At 38.5% G+C, this 21,621-nt stretch overlaps 1 protein-coding gene across 8 annotated transcripts in view; it reads right to left on the bottom strand.

Annotated features, from left to right (window-relative positions):
• LOC108443179 (leucine-rich repeat-containing protein 43) overlaps positions 1 to 21,621 on the bottom strand; it is a 52,870-nt gene that overhangs the window by 21,108 nt on the left and 10,141 nt on the right. For 4 of the 8 annotated variants that reach the window (XM_017723649.2, XM_017723648.2, XM_017723651.2 and 1 more), the window contains 2 exons: positions 2,684 to 2,794; positions 672 to 811 (listed from right to left, as the gene is read on the bottom strand). In XM_017723649.2, the coding sequence (XP_017579138.1) occupies positions 672 to 811; positions 2,684 to 2,794 (251 nt within the window). Of the gene's footprint in view, positions 1 to 671; positions 812 to 2,683; positions 2,795 to 12,376; positions 12,602 to 12,765; positions 13,162 to 21,621 lie in introns of those variants that run through there. The other 4 variants (XM_017723647.2, XM_017723643.2, XM_017723646.2 and 1 more) reach the window with 3 other exon arrangements.

Here is a 21,621-nt window from a genome sequence, read left to right as displayed (position 1 = left end):
CTAATAAATCTTAAAGGAACAGTTTAAGATTTTTATCTTAAAATCTAATTTGCATGATTTTCTGCTTTCCCCAAATGTAAATGATCAGATAAGATATGGTTGGTGTCCAGGTTTTGCTTCTTTAGTTTAGAACTGGAACAGCTGCATAACGGTGCTAACAAATACTGGAAGTAAACAGACACTGCAACCGTTTCTATAAATACATGCCAAAATCTTCATATATTTGTATTAAAATTACACTGATAAATAAACTTTGGTAAAGTGGCATGAACAGATCTTATTTACACATTTAAGCTACAATTGGAACTGTGTTCTAAACCACATCAACAAGTCTGCTCAACCACATTTAAAGCCTGTAAGCAGTATAAGAAGGTTGAGTAGTTTCTGGGCATGAATTTGTGGAAACAGTTTGGGAGACTATTAATTTCCAGTGTTTATTTCCAACATTTTGCCCCAGTTCTAAACTAGAGAGGCAGATTTTTGACACCAAACATCTGATTTACTGCATTTGTGGTAGGATAAAAAGATCATGTTAATTTGTACTATTACTGGAATATTGAGGTTAATAATTGAATAATTGGCCTGCAAGTGTTCCATGACACAGCTGTAACAAATGCAGGTTTCTATGTTTAGCCCACAGCAGAAACATGATCCTTATGTTGTGTCTTTACCAAAGGTCTGCAGTAAAGTATTGTATGTCTTCTGGAGAGCCAAGGCAGTTGTTCCCAAGGCCTAAATGTTGGAGACGAGGAGGAGGATGGGTGTTCACACTCTTGAGGCTTTTAATCTGATTGGCATACAGTTCCAGAACCTTACAACATATAATATGAAAAAAGATGTCAATTTTAGCAGTGCGCTTATAATGTATACAAATAATACCATCGCTAACCAGTCATTAATTATTATTATTATTTTATTGTAATCATAGTAATAACAGTGATAATACTCAGCCCAACAACTCTGAAGAATGAATGAATATGTCTGAATGAATGTCTGTTTGCTGTTTGTTTATTTGTGTATGTTCTTGTGTGGATTTAGCTGGAATTTGCTTAAGCACTATTTGTCTCTGCCTTCCACCTCTGACTTGTTATTTCTTTAGTCCTGTTTGCATATATATTGCTGTTGTTGTTGGTCTTTTCAAAGTAGAGTATGTTTATTCCACCTCTGCACTTCGTACTTTTAACTTACTATACTTACTATTAAATGAAAGCAGCAGGCCTGGCCTGAATAATTTGAATACTTTCAAAGTATTCATTTGTTATATTAATATTAAGTGTTTGAAAGCTTTGTAGTCTTTTAACCTTTTAGATCAACAGAATTCCAGATCACTTTTGCATATTCCTAAAACTTTAGAGATGGAGGCCTATTTATCACCTTTTTAAACAAAATGTTTCATCATAAAGCTGGGAATTACTAAACAGTGGATATATTAGGCTATAAAATATAATTTTGTACACAGGTAATCTTAGCTAAAGACTGAATACAGCCATGTTCACCTGTAGTTTTTCGATCAAACGCCTTTTCTTTGAATGACTGAAGCAAGGTAAGTAAGTGAAAGATTTTAACATGGCAAATAATGTTTAAAAAAAGCCAAATACATGAATTTGTTTGACTGTTCAATGACATTTAGTTGAATAAGCTGAGTGCATCCTCGGTCACTCGATTAGCTGCTGTAGAGCTGAGAGACAGATAAATGGTTTACCTGATTCTTTTATGTAACGAAATCTGAACAAATTAATATAAAACATTGAAATAATCCACAGATTCCCCTGTCTTTAATTTTGGTTGGCCTGTTTTAAGTTAGCAATAGAAAATTAACTTGACTAGCCATTCAGTAAACCAGCTAAAATGACTGAAATGAAAACATATCACTAAATAAACAAATTTAAGAGATTTACTTCATCTGTATCATAACTGCTATCTAGGTAAGTACAAATCCATTAGACTTAGTCTTTTTATCTGACATGATGTTAAATACCATTCCAAATCAAAACTAGAATATTTAGATGAAAAAAAGATGATGAAAAAAAATGAACCAACATTTTTTTTTGGTGTTGATTTGGCTGGTTATTGTTATTTATGACATACAAATATAGTGTTATTAATTTGTTTTAGTTAATTTTGAGTGTCATGTTTAAAAATCTTACATGCTCATTTTATCCAACATACTTACATTATTTATGCATTTATTTATGCTTTTATTTATGTTTTATTTAACACAAAAGTAATAACAATAACTCCTGTTAATAAGGAATAGATTTTAATTTAAGAGCTTGTCATTATTGAGCCTGTGTAGTTGATTTTATTAAGAAAATGTGAATGTAAATCATATGTGATGATAATAAAAATAAACAGTATATAAGGTATAAAAAAAATCACAGACAGCTAACAAAATGAGTAAAATTAATCTAGTACTGAATCAAAGACACCACATACACCAACCGGCTGCTTCATTCAGTACACTTCCTTGTATCTATGCTATGTCCAGTTTATCAGCTATGCTTACCATATAGATGCACTTTGTTGTTCTACAATTACAGACTGTGGTCCATCTGTTTCTCTGCATACTTTACAAGCCCCCTTTCACCCTGTTTTTTAATGTTCAGGCCCCCCATAGGACCAACACAGGGCAGATTTTATTTGGGAGCTGGATCAGGTTTGAGCACCAGCCCTGGTTCCTTACCCGCAGCGTCATTGGAAGGTTACTGGAAGGAAGCTCAGTGATGTTGTTAGCACTTAGCACTAACTCTTCCAAACAGCTGAACATCAACAGTCCCTCATCAATTTTGGAGACCTAGCACACACAAAAACAACCTGGATGAACAAATATTAAGATCAGTGGTCTCAAACTACTATTATATGGTACATCACATATTTACAATTTTTCCCTTAAATCCTTATATTTTTGTTTTTCCTGTGGCTGTCAGATTTGCTTCACCCAGCAGACACTGTGGCTGGTTACCCAACATAAGCCCCATAAAATTAGCTTATACTAATGATAATGATGTTAAAAGTGAAACTAGAGTGCTGCATGCAAGAGGAAAACCTGATGCAGCAAGAAAGCTGCACAACAGTTTGCACAACTGTACTTTTAGGTCTAACGAACTTAGCTATTCTAATTTGGCTTAGTTAAGAGTTTGGCATAGTTAAAAGTACTTACATGGATTCAAAAAGGGACAAATTTTCTCATGTTTTAGTTTACAGCATTGGGTAAAATGATAAATGAAAACTTTATGTAGTTAATACTTAGATATGCCACATTTGTTCCCTACATTTTTCTATGGAAAGATCCTCCCTTGGAAAGAATCACCTGGCTAGTTCCCCTCCCCCATACCCCTCACTGCTCCCTCCCTCCACCTACACACCCCCACCCCAATTAATTAATTTTGAGATCCTGATCTACATAGTTTATGTAAGTAAAAGGTTGTTTTACTTAGAAGCCTAATCAAGTGTACTGTTGCTTATCCTCACTTCTCAATTACGCAATTGTGATTGCCCAATCAGAACAAGTTACTTTCTCAGTGGTTAAATAGTAATGGAAATATAAATGACGAACACTTCTATGTGTTCAAACAGATCCAACCGCCAGCAACATGCACGCTCATGCACTGACTTACTCACACTGATAAGCTCAACAAGCTTATCAAGGGTAGACTTATCTTAACATCAAAGCTCTGGGCACAGAATACGTAGCAGAGTTGAGGAAATGTTAATAAAGAAAATCTTACACATAAAAGGACCACAAAAGCAGTAATTTCCAGTTCATTCAACTTCTGTAGGCAAACTTCGGAGTTCCCCTTTGACTGTTCTATTTCTCTTGCATCTACCTTAACACCTACTCTCAAAACTCTACCTCAAGATAATAGAATCTTTAATATAGCACAGACTCTCCAAACACAACCTCTTATCAACATCTGAAATGTAGCTAATTATCAGTATTTTAATTGAATTTTAATAAAACTGCAGAAATTCACAAGCACACTTACTTGAGGTAAATCTATTTTTGCCAAATAAAAAAAAAATGCAATAAATTATGGTAGAAATGCATTTGTCAAATAAACGAGTGTTCCTGCACTCAAGCTGGCTGGACTCAAAAGATGCAAAAAGCCTGAGTAGAAAAACTAATATATAACTGTGCCGTAACTTTTACACAGGCCACATTTTTTATGTTTTAGTTTTTCCAATATATTAAACTCAGCTAATAGAAACTGTGCTCTAAAATTTGTAGAAATGCTTTTGAAATCTTTTGAAATGCTTCAGTTATATATATATATATATATATATATATATATATATATATATTCTTTATTTCTGTAAGTATTGATTAATTTATTTATTTATATATTATATTTATACATATATATATATTTATATTATATATACATACATATTTATATTTATATTATATATATATATATATATATTCTTTATTTCTGTAAGTATTAATTTTAGTTTGAAAAGCTAAAAATACTTTCACATATTAATAATATGTTCACAATGGTGGTAATATGAGCCAAATGACTGAAGTGGTTAACACCTCTAAAACCTTCCTCACAGAAACTACATGAATTGGCTATGAATAGACTGCCTGAGGCATTGTTTTGCATGGTTTTGGCCTAGAACATCCATTCATGGTGGAGAGTGAAGGGTGTTGTAAATAAGGGTGGGCGACACGGCAAAAATATGATACTTCAAGACATGTTCAGGATATATAATATGCACCACAACATTTAGTTTTCTGAGATTTAATAAACTCGAATAGACAGATTAGAACTTGTCGTGCCACAAATAAAAATACACTAATAATAAACTTAAAACAAATTATTTTTATTCAATTAAATTAAATTGAATTAAATTAAACAGGCTTAATTTTGCTCTTTGTAATCAAACATAGTTAGTCTGTGTTCTTTGAGTACCAACAACATCCATGATATACTCAGAAAAGTGGGTTGTGACCAAATTTATCACTGTATGTATAACTACAAAAGATCATGATATTGCCCACTGCTAGTTGTAAGGCAAAATGGTCCCCCAACAAAAAAAAAATCTTGTTGTCAGATTTAACACTATTTTATCATCAACTTTACATAGCAAAACTTCATTTTTCATATCAGATAGTCACAAAAGTGACTATTTTATACCTCAGGTTTATATCACCAATTCTGAGTTTGCAGGTTTCTCCACATTGAGCTGATTCACATCAAACCACTCTGAATGACTTTATCAACGATTAAATTTTGCAATCAAATTTTTAAAAATCTGTAAAATTCCCCTTCTAAGTTATAAAGAAGCAACATGCTTGCCCAACACTGGAATTTAAGATATTTTGTGGCCTATGGATGTTTCCATGATAGCTCCTTCAAAGGACATGAGTGTGTGAGTGAGTGATGGGGGCTTTCCTATTAATATAGCATCATAAAATGAAATGCCTCTTCAAATCCTTTGTTGATATGCATGCATGTTGTTTTTATGCTGAAATTCAGTCTTCGAACCACATTACCACAGACAGATTACAGGTATTGAGCCTTTACTAAAATTAAGCACTGCCATCCAAACTTAATTCTGTCAGTCTGGGTTAATAGAGAAGGCTCTGTCACCTTTATTTTAAAAAGTGGCAGTGAAATGAAAGCTTTCGCAGTAGAAACAGGTTGCATCTCTGCCTCAGCCTGTTTGCTATCTACACTGATTCTATCTTTCAACTGTCCTTCCTCTCTTCATCTTTGCTGGCCTCTGTCCTGGCATTCAGATTTAATACATTTAAATAGAAGGCAAAGTCACTGGGGTGGTACCCTCAATGATATATCTCAGTACCACAGGAACATAACTGTACTATAATTTATTGAAATTATATTTTCTGTGTTGCACTGACTACACACATCCTGTCTTGTCTCCAGGCTTTTTATTTTACTGCTCTGTTTTAAAACACTACGTTATTAAACGGTACAAATAAAAGTTTTCTACTGGGGAAAATGTATTTAGGGTACACAGTTGGACCTTAAAGCCACTGATGTACCTTTGAAGTACATTTACATTGTTGGTACATTAATGAACGAAAAATGCACCTGCACAGAACCTTTGTTTGTAACAGTGTATGGTTTCCATTAGATGAATTAACAGGCCAATAAAAGGGTGCATACTAGGACAGTGAATAGTTATTGAAAATAGAATTAAATGCACAGCTGGCGTTTGTTTTCTGATTATATGACAAAATTAAATGAGTTCATTGTACTATGATATGCTTTAACCGCTAATCTGTGGAGATTTCTCAAGCTAAAAAAAATCAGATGGCTCTTTAGAGTGCCATTTTGCATGAATATCACAATATAATGGTATAGTTTCTCTCTTTAGATACATTTAAATTTGGCAGATGTGTTTATCTGAATCAACTTACAATTTAGTCATGTTACAGATGTAGGTGAATGAAGCATTAGGAGTCCTACTCAAGGTGTACTTGCCCAGTATATAGATTCATACAACACTGCTGCTGCTCCACATATTTAAAAATTTCAAGTAGAAACCTTTGAACACTGCTACATAACATTGACATAACCATGCCATACATGTTGTCATAATGTGCCATTAATGTTGCCATAATGGTTACAAGACACTGTTACACTACTGAACAAAAAAATCTTTCATGACATGTTTATGGCATGATGATGTCAACGTTATGTAGAAGGCTTCAAGTGGTAACTAAAAAGATATCTGCACATTAAAGCACTGGTGTTAGGCAGGAGTAAGGCTGTGTAAATGCATTTTCCCTGAAGCTTAACTGCGGTCAAAAATATTCAAATTGAGAGTGCAGTGCATGTTTTACACCCCCATAGAACAAAGCCTCAAGAGATGGAAGGATTGACACACCAGTGTGGATTATTCTGAAAGAGGCCAAACATTTCACTGCACCACAATTATCAAACATGAATGGCTGGGAATACAAGCAAGTAAGCAAGTGCCCCTAGGTAGGAAGAATAGCCATCTAGCAGCTCCCCCCAAAACCACCTGCACTCCCCACTATTTTCAAAAAGATAATAAAAAAAAAAAATCACTCCATTAATGTTTATACCTTCCAGTTCTGTTCAGTCAAACAGACTATACACAGATTTTAGAATTACAAAGGTTGACTTATCCTGCTTTCTTGCTTCCAAAATGGATTAGTTTTACATGAGGAGGTAAATATTTACTGGCATTTCTTTATGATTTTGCCTGCCTGCCTGAATGTGCCATATCAGTCATTTTACTGAGTTTCTGTGTCAGTAAAGATTCCGGCCCCTTTTAACTGCTATAAAATGAACTGTAGAAATCACCCCAGGTTATAATAATCTGCCCGTGAATCATCATGTCAGTAAAACTGCTATCATATTCTGTGAAAAAGGAGTTTCGAGGCACTTAAAGCACTGACTTCTGTTCTGTTGCCAGAATCAAGCTGATATGCTGTCCTGCTTTAAGTGTACAACTCAAAACAAGTAAAATTTACAGAAAAAAAGTTTAATTTTAAGAAGTGATGTTGACTGTTGGCTGTACATTCCCAAGCTAATAACAATGCTAATGGCACACTATTCACTTCTCATAAACATTACAGGTGTACTTCGGTAAACTGACATTACACACCTGCACATGTAAAACTAATCCCATTTGAATGATGCTTTAGACAACACTGGGGGTCAGCGTAAACCATGGGTGTGCAGTTCCTTTTGTGAAGGAAATGGCATCACGCTGCAGAGCTTAGTTCCAGACTTAGCCATTTGATCCACTCTTCTCTTTTAACAATGTAAATCCCCAATGTGTTGTGAACTCAGGATATACTTCTCAGAAATTATCAGTGCATCCATCAATGAAAGCAATAAAGGAGCTTCTGTTATACAGTGATACGACACGATAGCACTCAGAAAGCTCCAAATCCACATGCTGATGCATTTTACTATGGCCAGTGTGCACATGGACGCACACCAGTGATTCACAGGGCAGCACTGATGATAGGTGTGATGGGCCCAAATGCTCTCCAAGAGCAGGTTTGGGTATTCATAATTACTACTTTAACCCCTTAAATGGCCAGAGCCCCACTTGTGGGCCCAAAGTTTTATTAAACTATTCTATAACCTAAGAACAGCTCAACCAGTTTGCCTTGGATTCCTTGTAGTACTGAATAATATTAGTATGTAATAAGTCTGGGATTTTAAGGTTTTAAATACAGACACATTATATACAATGATTGAGAAGATGTAACAGTAGAGTGAGCTGCAAAGAGATACATTATCTACAAAGGAGCAGTATGATACCATCTTCAACAGGCCACAAAGTGCAAAAGGCAGCAATAAAAGCGAGATGACACTAATACATCAATGCCAAACCATATCTGACAAGTTAACTATACTTCCAAGTAGTGCTGTTTCTTAGCATTTGAAGGCACTAACGTTTAAGATGAAAACTTGATTCACCCATCTGTCTGTCAGTTGAACTATGCATTGCATATTCTTTGTACATTTTTTCACACCAGGGGGCTCTCACCTATCACTTTTCCCCCTCACTGCTCCCCAGCACAGTAAATGCATGCTACTGTAGGCTTCTTTGGAGTCTCTCTTTTGAGATGTATATATATATATATATATATATATATATATATATATATATAGCTAGGGCTGTGAAATAGGACTAAATATACTGTATAGGTTACAGTATATTCTCCATAGAAATGCATTGCCAAAAGAAAGGGACATTGTGCAACAGCCAGACAAAAAGCTGAAGTAATCATTCTCAATGCCAGTCACCTGCTAGAGGGGTTTAAAGCACCCAGCACTAGGTTTTGAAGCAGTGGAACTGGGTCCTCTGGATCGATGGAGCTCCATCCAATTAATTTCGTGATTCTGAACTAATCATCCAACATAAGCACCTTGACCTCACTAATACTGTTGCTGAATGCAATCATATCCCCACAGCAATGTTCCAACATCTAATGTAAAGCCCTCCCTGAGCAGTAGAAGCTATTACTGCTGCAAAATGGGACAAACTCCCTATTAAAAGCCTTGATTGAGTAGTTAAGTAGCGTGCTACTTTTTGTAACTAACTACAGCTAATAGCTGTAGCTGCTATAGTTTTGTGAAATGTAGCTAACAGTTGTAGCACCTACAGATTTTTGTGTAGCTATACTCATAATTTTCGCTACAATTTTGCTACTGGCTTCAGGCAACCTGCATAAAATCTGAACCGCAGAACGCGGTCATTAAGTGGGCTGGTAGCGACTGTGCAATCCTGACTGAGTCACAGTTTGAGCAAAAGGTCACATGCTGGCTCAGGGGTCGGCAACCGAAATGTTAAGAAGAGGCATTCTGTCCTTTCAACAAAAATGAAACCACCCTGGGAGCCATAACACTTATCCATATACACTTAACCATATCATCATGGCTGTAAATATGTCTCAGTATGTGCTGATGTGCTAGTACAGCCTAAAAAATGCAATGTAAATGAAAACATAGACTGGCTTTGCTCTGCTTTAAGCTTTAGCTCAGCTATAGCTGCTTTTCTTGCTCACATCTCAGTCAGGAAACTTTTCTGCGAAAATAGTTTCTTGTAAAACATCTCTCAGCGTTCGACTTCTCGCGAGGCTTAAGTGCGTCATTCACCAGCTTCTTTTTCTAATTGTTCTGTTCCACCTTAAACAGTGCTTGAGGTGTCAGAAGGTACTTCTACACCATGTAAGGTAGAATGGGAAAATGTAAATGAGAAGCTGGTGAAAGAGAGGCTGACTTAAGTCAGCTTCGCGACTTAATGTTTGACAGTTACATATTAAAAATATCAGGAAAGCAGCTGGAGTGATTATAAATGCAAATTTAAATAAATGCAATTTAAATGTAAATAAATGCAAGTCTGTTTGTCTCCAAAGTATCAATGTTTGTTTTAAATCTTTCTCTTTTCCGTTTCATTAGCTACTAGTGAGGCAAGGTTGTCTGCGTTGCTGTGTGTCTGCGCATCAGTCTTTAGCGTAAAAGGTTGGTGAATTAGCAGTTATATGTTAACTCCAGCAGTTAATAGTATTTATTTTGAAAACTGTGTTAGAACTGTGTGTTACAACAATTTTACAGCAAAGGAGGATTATTATGTTATTTTACCTAAAAATCTAGTTCTGCTGTGGAACTGCAGCAGCTCTGCAGCAGTAGAGAGATTACTCATCTGCGCAGGCCTGATTCTCACCCCAAACAGAGCGAGGGCCACTGATGAGAATTTTGAGGCTAAATTCTTGCTGAAATTTAATAAAGGACTCTGAATGTCATGTCTGTATGTATCTTGCTGAAATATTGAAATTGGAACAGTTGTATTTCAACAATTGACAATGCTTTGCACAAATTTGTTCGGTTTGTATGGTAATTTTTGTTGATTTTTGAGAGGAAAAACCTGGAATAGTTGACTTTGCCTTCACTTAGTCTACATTTTTGTTGGATATCATGCCTTTGGTTTGTAAGTTTAGTTGCTGGTCACACATAAACTTGCTCTTTGGTGATCTTTTTTGTATAATTGCAGCTTTTCAATTGTTTCTTTCTGGCACAGGATTAAATGCAGTGTCTTGTTCACACTATGAGTTGGGCTTGTTTGCTGTGTCAGGTGGAGATTCGCAAACATTCTGACAATCGCACCTTGAAAGTAACTAAAAAGTAGTGCACTACTTTTCAAAAAGTAAATTAAAAGTAGTCACTTTTCTGTAAATGTAGCTAAATTGCAGCTACCTACAAATTTTGAGAAAGTAGCTATAAAGAAGCTAACTACTAATTTTTCAATAGCTATCCCAACCCTGTCCGAATATAATGCAACCATGGAAACGTTTGTAGGATTTAGTACAGGTGTAGCCAAGTCAAAGACATATGAATATATCTATGAGTCTACTTCATGCAGATTTTTATCTCACATTATAATCTCTCAAGTGGATTATGTCAGCTGGCTATCAAGAGAAGATCTTTCCTGTGTAGTGACTGTCCCTGTAACCACTAACAATTTTTGAACTGGATTGTGCATGCCACACACCTGTTCCAGTACCAGTTTTAATAATCCCCTCACCAACTTGCCTTGTCACATCCCCTCGGGGAAACCCTGATGACATCTTAATCTTCTATTACTTTATTAGCTCGAACAAAGAGCGTTAGATGAGCTGTTTTTAGGTAGCATACCCCACCTGTTGTACGTGACTGTTAATACAGCTGTATTATTCTGCTAGCCTGCTAGCTAACAAGCAAAAGACCACATAGCTAGCAACGTGTCATTCTGCAGAAATGTCCATTTTGTGTCCATAATGTTTACAGATATATTACACCTGAAAAACATGTCAGGGTTACAATTTATTTATATTTTAAAATAAAACAATTGTTTTAACAATTCCACCTTCTTGAGCCATCGATTTAGGTTTTGAAATCAATTATATAGAATTCCAAGCACCACAGAAGCACAGAAGAAACACGTTTTTCTGCGATTTTAACTGCAATAATCTATACGTGGCTTTGAAATACATTGTATGAATTAAATCAGACAAAGAAAACAAATGCCAAACAAATATAAAAATATATATATATATATATATATATATATATATATATATATATATATATATATATATATAATGAAAATGGTGTTACCGTATGACAAAAAATATCTTATTTTGAAATAAAAATCACGCTGATGACATCACTTCCTTTTATCTGTTTTCTGAGGATCCATGAAAAAAGCACATGGTAAGTTCACTATGTCTTTACAGTTATCAGAAATTTTCTCAGTTAGCTCATGATGTCATATGAAGCTTTCAGTTGACGTCACTGGTATGACCTACTTTATTCTTAGGTAATTATGAAAAAAATATAATACAAAGTGATTAAATTACACATTTTAGTGGTTATTCCATGATTGACAACATGTAGTTTGAAGCTCTGTTGCAGCCATTTTGTAAAATGCATTTTTTATTTAAAATGTCACTGGTGTTACTGTCACTGGTGGTTACCTTCCTTATGTGTAACACCAATGAGCATGCCTGTTTCTGTAGAATGACTCCAACAACAAAAGGAAAGGTACCACACCAATGTTTCACAACTTGGTCCTCTGTGAGCACCCTAAGGACTGGATTGGGAATCACTGCACTACATCATGCTCCTTAACCAAAGCTAATAGCCAGACAAACCACAGAATGGATGCATGTTGTGTTCAAAAATCTAAAAAAAAACATTTTGCATCATGACGTTTACATGGCTGTCTGTATAACTCATTGAGGCTAACCTAGTTGAGGGCAAGGTGTAGGTGCCAGTGGTGAGTTGAAATTGACAAAAGCATGTTAATAACAGTCCTGAAATGGAGCCCCAATGGAAACTATGGCTATGGCTTTTGGGAGAAAACATAAAAAACTCACCCCCTTGTCTACAATATGTAGAATTGTGAAGAATGAACATATGAAGTTGCCTTTAAGAATTTCTGGTGTCTTCACAGCCACTTCTCTCAGGGCTAAGGCTTGTGGACTCCATGACACTTCCTCCTTCCATGGCGACAGTGGGCTTCGTAGGAGCTCCAGGAGAGCATCCTCCTCCTCTGAAGTTGCATCATCCAGGTCTTCACATTCTCTCAAACTTGTTTTATGCTGTTGAAATAAATGGGCAAGACCAAAAATTTGGCCTTACTGGTAATGTTTAGCAAGATAGCCCTGGCTGTATTGATTGAAAGAATATCTATCTATGTGTGTTTCTTTACTTAATGTGCAATAGAGATGCAAAGCTAGCTAAGGGATTATTAAGTTACACTCACCCAACTGCCTCTGCCACAAGGATAATTTTCCAAACACAGGCTGTGAATAAGCTTGCTGATAACTGACGTAAGCATTTGGTAGGTTACTAAGATCAATGAAGAAGAAACGTCACATAAGGCCACTGAAGGATTAATCTTACTTTCAAAGGCTTCTTTTACTTTTAAAACAAATACTGAGCCTAACTGTCAAATAGACGTCTTTCCAGTCTACCAGACCTTCTCCCTGTTGTGTTTAGTGTGGTTTCCTGGCAACACAAAGAGTGCTCTCATTGGTGCTCTGTGCTGGAATGTGGGGCCGGATTAGAGTTTTAAAGCCTAGGCTAACATTAAGAATATTATAAAGGTTTTTCTTGTATATCCATCCATCCATCCATCCATCATCTTCCGCTTCTCCGGGGTTCGGGTCGCGGGGGCAGCATCCTGAGCAATGAAGCCCAGACCTCCCTTTCCCCAGCCACTTCCACTAGCTCCCTGGGAGGGATTCCGAGGCGCTCCCAGGCCAGCTGGGCGATATAGTCACGCCAGCGTGTCCTGGGTCTTCCCCGGGGTCTCCTCCCCGGTGGACTTGCCTGTGACACCTCCCAAGGGAGGCGTCCAGGAGGCATCCTAACAAGATGCCCGAACCACCTCAACTGGCTCCTGTCGACGTGAAGAAGCAGCGGCTCTACTCCGAGTCCCTCTCGGATGACCGAACTTCTCACCCTATCTCTAAGGGAGAGTCCAGCCACCCTGCGGAGGAAACTCATTTCAGCCGCTTGTATTCGCGATCTCGTTCTTTCGGTCATTACCCAAAGCTCATGACCATAGGTGAGGGTGGGAACATAGATCGACCAGTAAATCGAGAGCCTTGCCTTATGGCTCAGCTCTTTCTTTACCACAACAGACCGGTAAAGAGCCCGCATCACTGCTGACCCAGCACCAATCCGCCTGTCAATCTCCCGCTCCCTTGTACCATCACTCGTGAACAAGACCCCGAGATACTTAAACTCCTCCACTTGAGGCAAGAGCTCATCCCCGACCCAGAGAGGGCTCTCCACCCTTTCCCGCGTGAGAACCATGGCCTCGGATTTGGAGGTACTGATCCTCATCCCGGCCGCTTCACACTCGGCTGCAAACCGATCCAGTGAAAGCTGAAGTTCACGGCCTGATGTCCCCAATAGGACCACATCATCTGCGAACAGCAGCGATGTGACCCTGAGGTCACCAAACCGGACACCCTCCATCCCCTGACTGCGCCTAGAAATTCTATCCATAAAAATTATGAATAGAATCGGTGACAAAGGGCAGCCCTGACGGAGTCCAACTCTCACTGGGAAAAAGTCTGACTTACTGCCGGCCATGCGAACCAAGCTCCTGCTTTGTTTGTACAGGGCCTGAATGGCTCGTAGCAAAGAGCCATGTACCCCGTACTCCCGAAGCACCTCCCACAGAATACCCCGGGGAACACAGTCGAATGCCTTCTCCAAATCCACAAAGCACATGTGGACTGGTTGGGCAAACTCCCATGAACCCTCGAGAATCCTGGAGAGGGTAAAGAGTTGGTCCAGTGTTCCACGACCAGGGCGGAACCCGCACTGCTCCTCCTGGATCTGAGGTTCGACTATAAGCCGGACTCTCTTCTCCAGTACCCTTGCATAGACCTTACCAGGGAGGCTGAGGAGTGTGATGCCCCTGTAGTTGGAACACACCCTCCGGTCCCCCTTTTTAAAAAGAGGCACCACCACCCCAGTCTGCCAATCAAGTGGCACCACCCCCGATGTCCACGCAATGTTGAAAAGGCGTGTCAGCCAAGACAGCCCCACAACATCCAGAGCCTTGAGGAACTCGGGACGGATCTCATCCACCCCTGCAGCCCTGCCGCCAAGGAGCTTTTTAACTACCTTAGCGACTTCGGCCTCAGTAATGGACAAGCCTATTCCCGTGTCCCCAGACTCTGCCTCCTCACTGGAGAACGTGTCGGTGGGATTGAGAAGGTCCTCAAAGTATTCCTTCCACCGCCCAATGACGTCTTCAGTCGAAGTCAGCAGCACACCATCTCCACTATATACAGTGCTAGTGGCACACTGCTTTCCCCTTCTGAGTCGCCTGACGGTTTGCCAGAATCTTTTTGGAGCCGACTTAAAGTCACTTTCCAAGGCCTCACCGAACTCTTCCCACACCCGGGTTTTTGCCTTGGCAACGACTGAAGCCGCAGATCGCTTGGCCTGTCGATACCTGCCAGCTGCCTCTGGTGTCCTACAGGCCAACCATGTCCGGTAGGACTCCTTCTTCAGCTTGACGGCATCTCTCACCTGGGGTGTCCACCACCGGGTTCGAGGATTACCGCCCCGACAGGCACCAACTACCTTGCGACCACAGCTACAGTCAGCCGCTTCAACAATGGAGGAGCGGAACATGGCCCATTCTGAGTCAATGTCCCCCACCTCCCCCGATATCTGGTCAAAGTTCTGACGGAGGTGTGAGTTGAAGATCAATCTGACAGGTTCTTCTGCCAGACGTACCCAGCAAACCCTCACTATACGTTTGGGTTTGCCTGGTCTGACTGGCATCTTCCCCCACCACCTGATCCAACTCACCACCAGGTGGTGATCAGTTGACAGCTCAGCTCCTCTCTTTACCCGAGTGTCCAGTACACATGGCCGCAAGTCCGCTGACACGACTACAAAGTCAATCATTGAACTGCGGCCTAGGGTGTCCTGGTGCCATGTGCACTTATGGACATCCTTGTGTTCAAACATGGTGTTCGTTATGGACAAACTGTGGTTTGCACAGAAGTCCAAAAACTGAACACCACTCGGGTTCAGATCAGAGAGGCCATTCCTCCCAATCACACCCCTCCAGGTCTTACTGTCATTGCCCACGTGAGCGTTGAAGTCCCCCAGTAGGACAATCGAGTCTCCAGGAGGAGCACTTTCAAGCACCCCTTCCAAGGACTCTATGAAGGCTGGGTATTCTGAACTGCTGTTCGGTGCATAAGCACAGACAACAGTCAGGACCCGTTCCCCAACCCGAAGGCGTAGGGAAGCTACCCTCTCGTCCACCGGGGAAAACCCCAACATACAGGCGCCGAGTCGAGGGGCTATGAGAAAGCCCACACCTGCCCGCCGCCTCTCACCATGGGCAACTCCAGAAAAGAAAAAAGTCCAGCCCCTCTCAAGGAGATTGGACCCAGAGCCCAAGCTGTGTGTTGAGGTGAGCCCGACTACATCTAGCCGGTATCTCTCGACCTCGCGCACCAACTCAGGCTCCTTCCCCGCCAGTGAGGTAACGTTCCAAGTTCCAAAAGCCAGTTTCAGCAACTGAGGATCAGAACGCCAAGGCCCACGCCTTCGGACACTGCCCGATCCACAATGCACCGCACCCCTACTACTGCCCCTCCCATCGGTGGTGGGTCGATGGGAAGGGGGACTCATGTAGCTCCTTCGGGCTGGGCCCGGCCGGGCACCATGAGTGAATGCCCGGCCACCAGACGCTCGCTGGCGAGCCCCTCCCCCAGGCCTGGCTCCAGGGTGGGGCCCCGGTAACCCTGATCCGGGCTGGGTACACGAGTCCTGCTTTGTTGTCCTCATAGGGGTGGTTATGGATCACACTTTGTCTGGCCTGTCACCTAGGACCAGTTTGCCATGGGAGACCCTACCAGGAGCTTTTGCTCCAGACAACATAGCTCCTAGGGTCCTTCAAGCACACAAACCTCTCCACCACGATAAGGTGGTGATCCATGGAGAGGAGGTTTTTCTTGTATAACTATCCAAAAATATTCAAATATGCCATAAATATGGAATAGTGTAAAAGTATCTGTGTCAGATGACAGACAGAGATTATTATGTGTGTGTGCATGCGTGCGTGCGTGCGTGCGTGCGTGCGTGCGTGCATCCTGTGCAATAGTTATTCAATTTTTTTTCATGTCTTGTTTTATTTGTTTTTTATGTTTATGGTTTTATATTTTATATAACATTAATAGGTTAAAAAAAAAGCAAATACATAAAGTGTGCTCTGAGGCACATTTATGGCAGAAAAATGCCATGTTAAAGTGTGCTCCCTGTATTTACTAGGTTTATGTTTAATCATTTAAAAATGGTTATATGTTGTTTGGTTTGTATTCAGTTCACTTAAGGTGGTGATTTTGAATACGTTTTAGAGAAGAAGAGACAGAGAATATTGTCACCATCATTTACTTCCAAAACTGCAAAAATGCAAAGCTAGATTAAGAGTGTGATATAGGAAGAGTTAATATGTTAATATATGTTTAAAGGCTGTTTGCTGTATTTATATATATATATATAATATATATATATATATATATATATATATATATAAAATTGCTAAAATGCATTTCTTTTGTTCCTAATATTACTGTTACTGAACAATATCTATAATAATGAAATTAAACTTATCTTAAATGTTTTCTTCTAATACTAATAAAACACTGAGCTGCTAAAAAAAGTAATATAATAACAACAACAACAACAACAACAACAACAATCTTATTATATATATATATATATATATATATATATATATATATATATATATATATATATATATATATATATATATGCGCGCGTGTGTGTGTGTGTCTATACACTATCTTGCCAAAAGTATTCGCTCGTCTGCCTTCACACACATATGAATTTAAGTTACATCCCATTCTTAATCCATAGGGTTTAATATGATGTCGGCCCACCCCTTGCAGCTATAACAGCTTCAACTCTTCTGGGAAGTCTTTCCACAAGGTTTAGGAGTGTGTTTATGGGAATTTTTGACCATTCTTTCAGAAAAGCATTTGTGAGGTCAGACACTGATGTTGGACGAGAAGGCCTGGCTCTCCGCTCTAAATCATCCGAAAGGTGTTCTATTAGGTTGAGGTCAGGACTCTGTACAGGCCAGTCATGTTCTTCCACCCCAAACTCGCTTAGCCATGTCTTTATGGACCTTGATTTGTGCACTGGTGCGCAGTAATGTTGGAACAGGAAGGGGCCATCCCCAAACTGTTCCCACAAAGTTGGGAGCATGAAATTGTCCAAAATCTCTTGGTCTGCTGAAGCATTAATAGTTTCTTTGACTGGAACTAAGGGGCTGAGCCCAACTCCTGAAAAACAACACCACACCATAATCCCCCCTCCACCAAACTTTACACTTGGCACATTGCAGTCAGACAAGTACCATTCTCCTGGCAACTGCCAAACCCAGACTTGTCCATTGGATTGCCAGATTGAGAAGTGCGATTTGTCACTCCAGAGAACACGTCACCACTGCATTCGTTGTTTTGCATTGTGTTTGGTGATGTAAGGCTTGGATGCAGCTGCTCAGCAATGGAAACTCATTCCATGAAGCTCTCTACGCTGCTCTTGAGCTAATCTGAAGGCCATATGAGGTCTGTAACGATTGACTCAGCATCGGCTGCCTCAGTTGACCCTGCTCTTTTTACATTTTTACATCCTTTTACCTGTCATTTTATGTGGCCTATGACTTGAGTTTAGTTGCTGTTGTTCGCTTCCACTTTGTTATAATACCACTGACAATTGACTGTGGAATATTTGGTAGTGAGGAAATTTCACGACTGGACTTGTTGCACAGGTGCCATCCTATCACGGTACCATGCTGGAATTCAGTGAGCTCTTGAGAGCGACTTATTCTTTTATAAATTTTTGTAGAAGCAGTCTGCATTCCTAGGAGCTTGGTTTTATACACCTGTGGCCATGGAAGTGATTGGAACACCTGAATTCAATGATTTGGATAGGTAAGTGAATACTTCTGGTAATATAGTATATATATGTGTGTGTGTATATATATATATCTATATTCCACAAGGTTTAGGAGTGTGTTTGTGGGAATTTTTGACCATTCTTTCAGAAGAGCACTCGTGAGGTCAGACACTAATATTTTCACCAAAAATATTAGAGTGTGTGTGTGTATATATATACATATACATACACACACACACATATATACACACACACACACTAATATTTTTGGTGAATACTTCTATGCATTTCACTGAAGTGTGTACAGTGAGCTGCATATGAGTAACATCAGATGTTTTACATCTTAATCTTCTTATCTCTTGCCGCTTTCTTCAATGTGGTATATCTGCACACATCATGGCTGAGTCACAGTAATTTAGGAGGGCAAACATTTTTAAAACTTAGTCTACTCTGATAGCTGCTAGGAAAAGATGAGATTATATTGTGGAGATGAGATTAAAAGAGTCGTCACAAAGGTAAATCCCCGGTCTAGAATATAAATGCGAAACAAGCATCTCAAGATGCACAAACTTCCTCAAAACATACCAAAGACACTTCTGCAACATGAACTGCACACGAGGTATGTCAATATTCCCACACAATTCAACACAATATGCACATCTTAAAAACTCATGTTTACTTAAAAACAAGGTTTGGAATTATATTGATAAATGCAGTTGTGTGAAAAACTGTGGGCACCCTTGGTCAAATTCTTGATTTTCTAAGTCAAAAGTTAACACATCCTCTACAGGGAACACAGTTACAGTTTAATTTAAATCATATCTGGAGCAAAAACAACAAATTGTGGCATATGCAAAAGTTATGACAGTTTATATGTTTTATTTTTGACAAATAAATGGAAACTCTAGAAACTCTTAAATTTGCAGAAAAATGTCACATTTATGCTGGATGTGTTAAATCATTTCTACTTAGAAAATCAACAGAAAGTGTAATTTTAGGGGTGATCGAACTTTTGCATATGGCTGTATATAAACACTACCATGCAGAGGTTGTAGGCACCTGTGAAATTTTAAAAGTTAAAAATATATTTATCTGAGCAGTATGCTATTCTTTGCTCAGAAAGATACTCAAATGAAAATAATATTAATAAAATAAGTGGTGTTTTTCTCCTCATGGCAGACCAATATTTGTTGTTAATATGTTTTGGCTAATCAAGTGTTCTGCTTATAGGCTTTAACAAGTCTATGTGATAGGGTAGGGATGGTCCAGGGGAAATCTGGAAGTAAATTTTGTTTTTTTAATATAGCTCACAAGATATCACCTACAAAAAATACAAAATTCAGCTTGCTTTTCTCTGTATGTGTGTTTATCTGCACTGATTCAAATGATATATGAGATGATGTATGGTATTTATACAATCAATATTGCACAGATGAATGATTCTAAGCACTTTGCTTAAGTGCCCAAGACATTTGCATAGTGCAGTACATCAATTATTTTAATCAGAAAAATGTTGACACATGCTCAGGTAAACAGACAATTAACAATTAACTATGTTTTGGGGAAAAAACAACAACACAATTTTCTTATTTTGCAGCACAACTATAACTTGTTATCTAGATGAAAATAGCTGCTGGAGTTTTTAAACACTGTGTCCACTCACTGTCCACTCTATTAGACACGCTTGTCTTGCTGGTTCTAGCTCATGTGTTGCTGGATATCTGTGGATAATTTTGGTTGATAGACTATTCTCAGTCCAGCAGTGACACTGAGGTGTTTAAAAACTACAGCAGCACAGCTGTGTCTGATCCACTCATAACAGTGTGCAACCCAGTACAGATGAAAAACTGGTTCTTAAACACATGGAAATGGAAATGTGTTTGGAAACATGATCAGGGCTTGAATCTTCCACCAATATGGCAGTATAAAGTGTGCCATGATTGTCACATCTGTAAAATAAAATCATTATTTTAAAAACATGAATGTTTAAATACCATTTTCACAATTTGCTGTATCACATCATAACACAAGATTCTAATTTCAGGGTCCATTTACAGCACATTTATGGTCCTTCTTGCCTGCGGCTTAAAGCATGTCCAATCTACAACGGTGCCAGGCAGAGACTTTAATCTGTCACTTCAGTTTATCGCCGATGCAACATTTCGTCTATGTGAGAATTATGTAAGTAATTCTTGAGAGATATCATTTACTCTTTTAGTGGCTCACAACAAAGTCGATATTGACGCATAAAAAAAGCTTTGTTAAAGGGGAATTCTAACGATTTTTGAAGACTTCCATACAATTCTGTAGTTCAGATGTAAGCAAAGTCAGTCAAGAGTGGTGTAATGTAAAATAGTCCATTTTACAATCAATCAATCAAATCAATCAACCTTTATTTAGACTCAGAAGTACATTAAGGGCAACCCTCATTTTCAATGTAGCCAAGCATTTACAAAAACAGGGATTGACATGACAAAGAAAATAACTACATTTAATCATTTTAAACTAAAAGAAAATTTAAAATAACAGTGAATAAAAGATAAAAATAGATAAAAATAAAACTTGAAGATTAAATGATAAGAGAATCAGATCAAAAGAAGATAAGAGATTAATAAAGTAAATGATACAAAACTATTAAAAATAAAATAAAAAATAAATAAATAAAACAAATAAATAAATAAAAGAATAACAAACAAAAAATAAAAAAGTTATGAATAAATAAGATTAAGTAAAACAGGTACAGGCTTTCTGAAGGTGGTTAGATATTTAAAGTTTAAAATGACTAAGTGACACAAGTGAGCTGAGTTTTAGTGTTTCCTGTAGTGAATTCCAGCTCACTAAAAGTAGATTTTCCCAGTTCAGTAAAAACTCTTGGTACCTGGCAGCTGATCCAATTACTAGAGCGTTTGATTACTGTTATTTGTATTGATCAGTGAAGTGATGTATTCTGGCGAATGACCAGTGGAGTGTCTTAAAAATAAAAATCAACCAGTGTGTTTCCCTTCATACCGTTAAAGAGGGCCACCCAACTTTTATATTCTGTGACTCTTTCAATGGTGGATCCTGCCAGGGTAATAATATTTACAGTACTAAAATCAGTATTAAAAGATCTGGAAAACAGCATGAACTTTTCATGGCATTTAAAACTAGT

Source organism: Pygocentrus nattereri, chromosome 20 (assembly GCF_015220715.1).
Source record: "Pygocentrus nattereri isolate fPygNat1 chromosome 20, fPygNat1.pri, whole genome shotgun sequence".
NCBI lineage: Eukaryota > Metazoa > Chordata > Actinopteri > Characiformes > Serrasalmidae > Pygocentrus > Pygocentrus nattereri.
The sequence above is the reverse complement of the archived record's forward strand: the minus strand, read 5'-3'. Positions and strand labels throughout refer to the sequence as shown.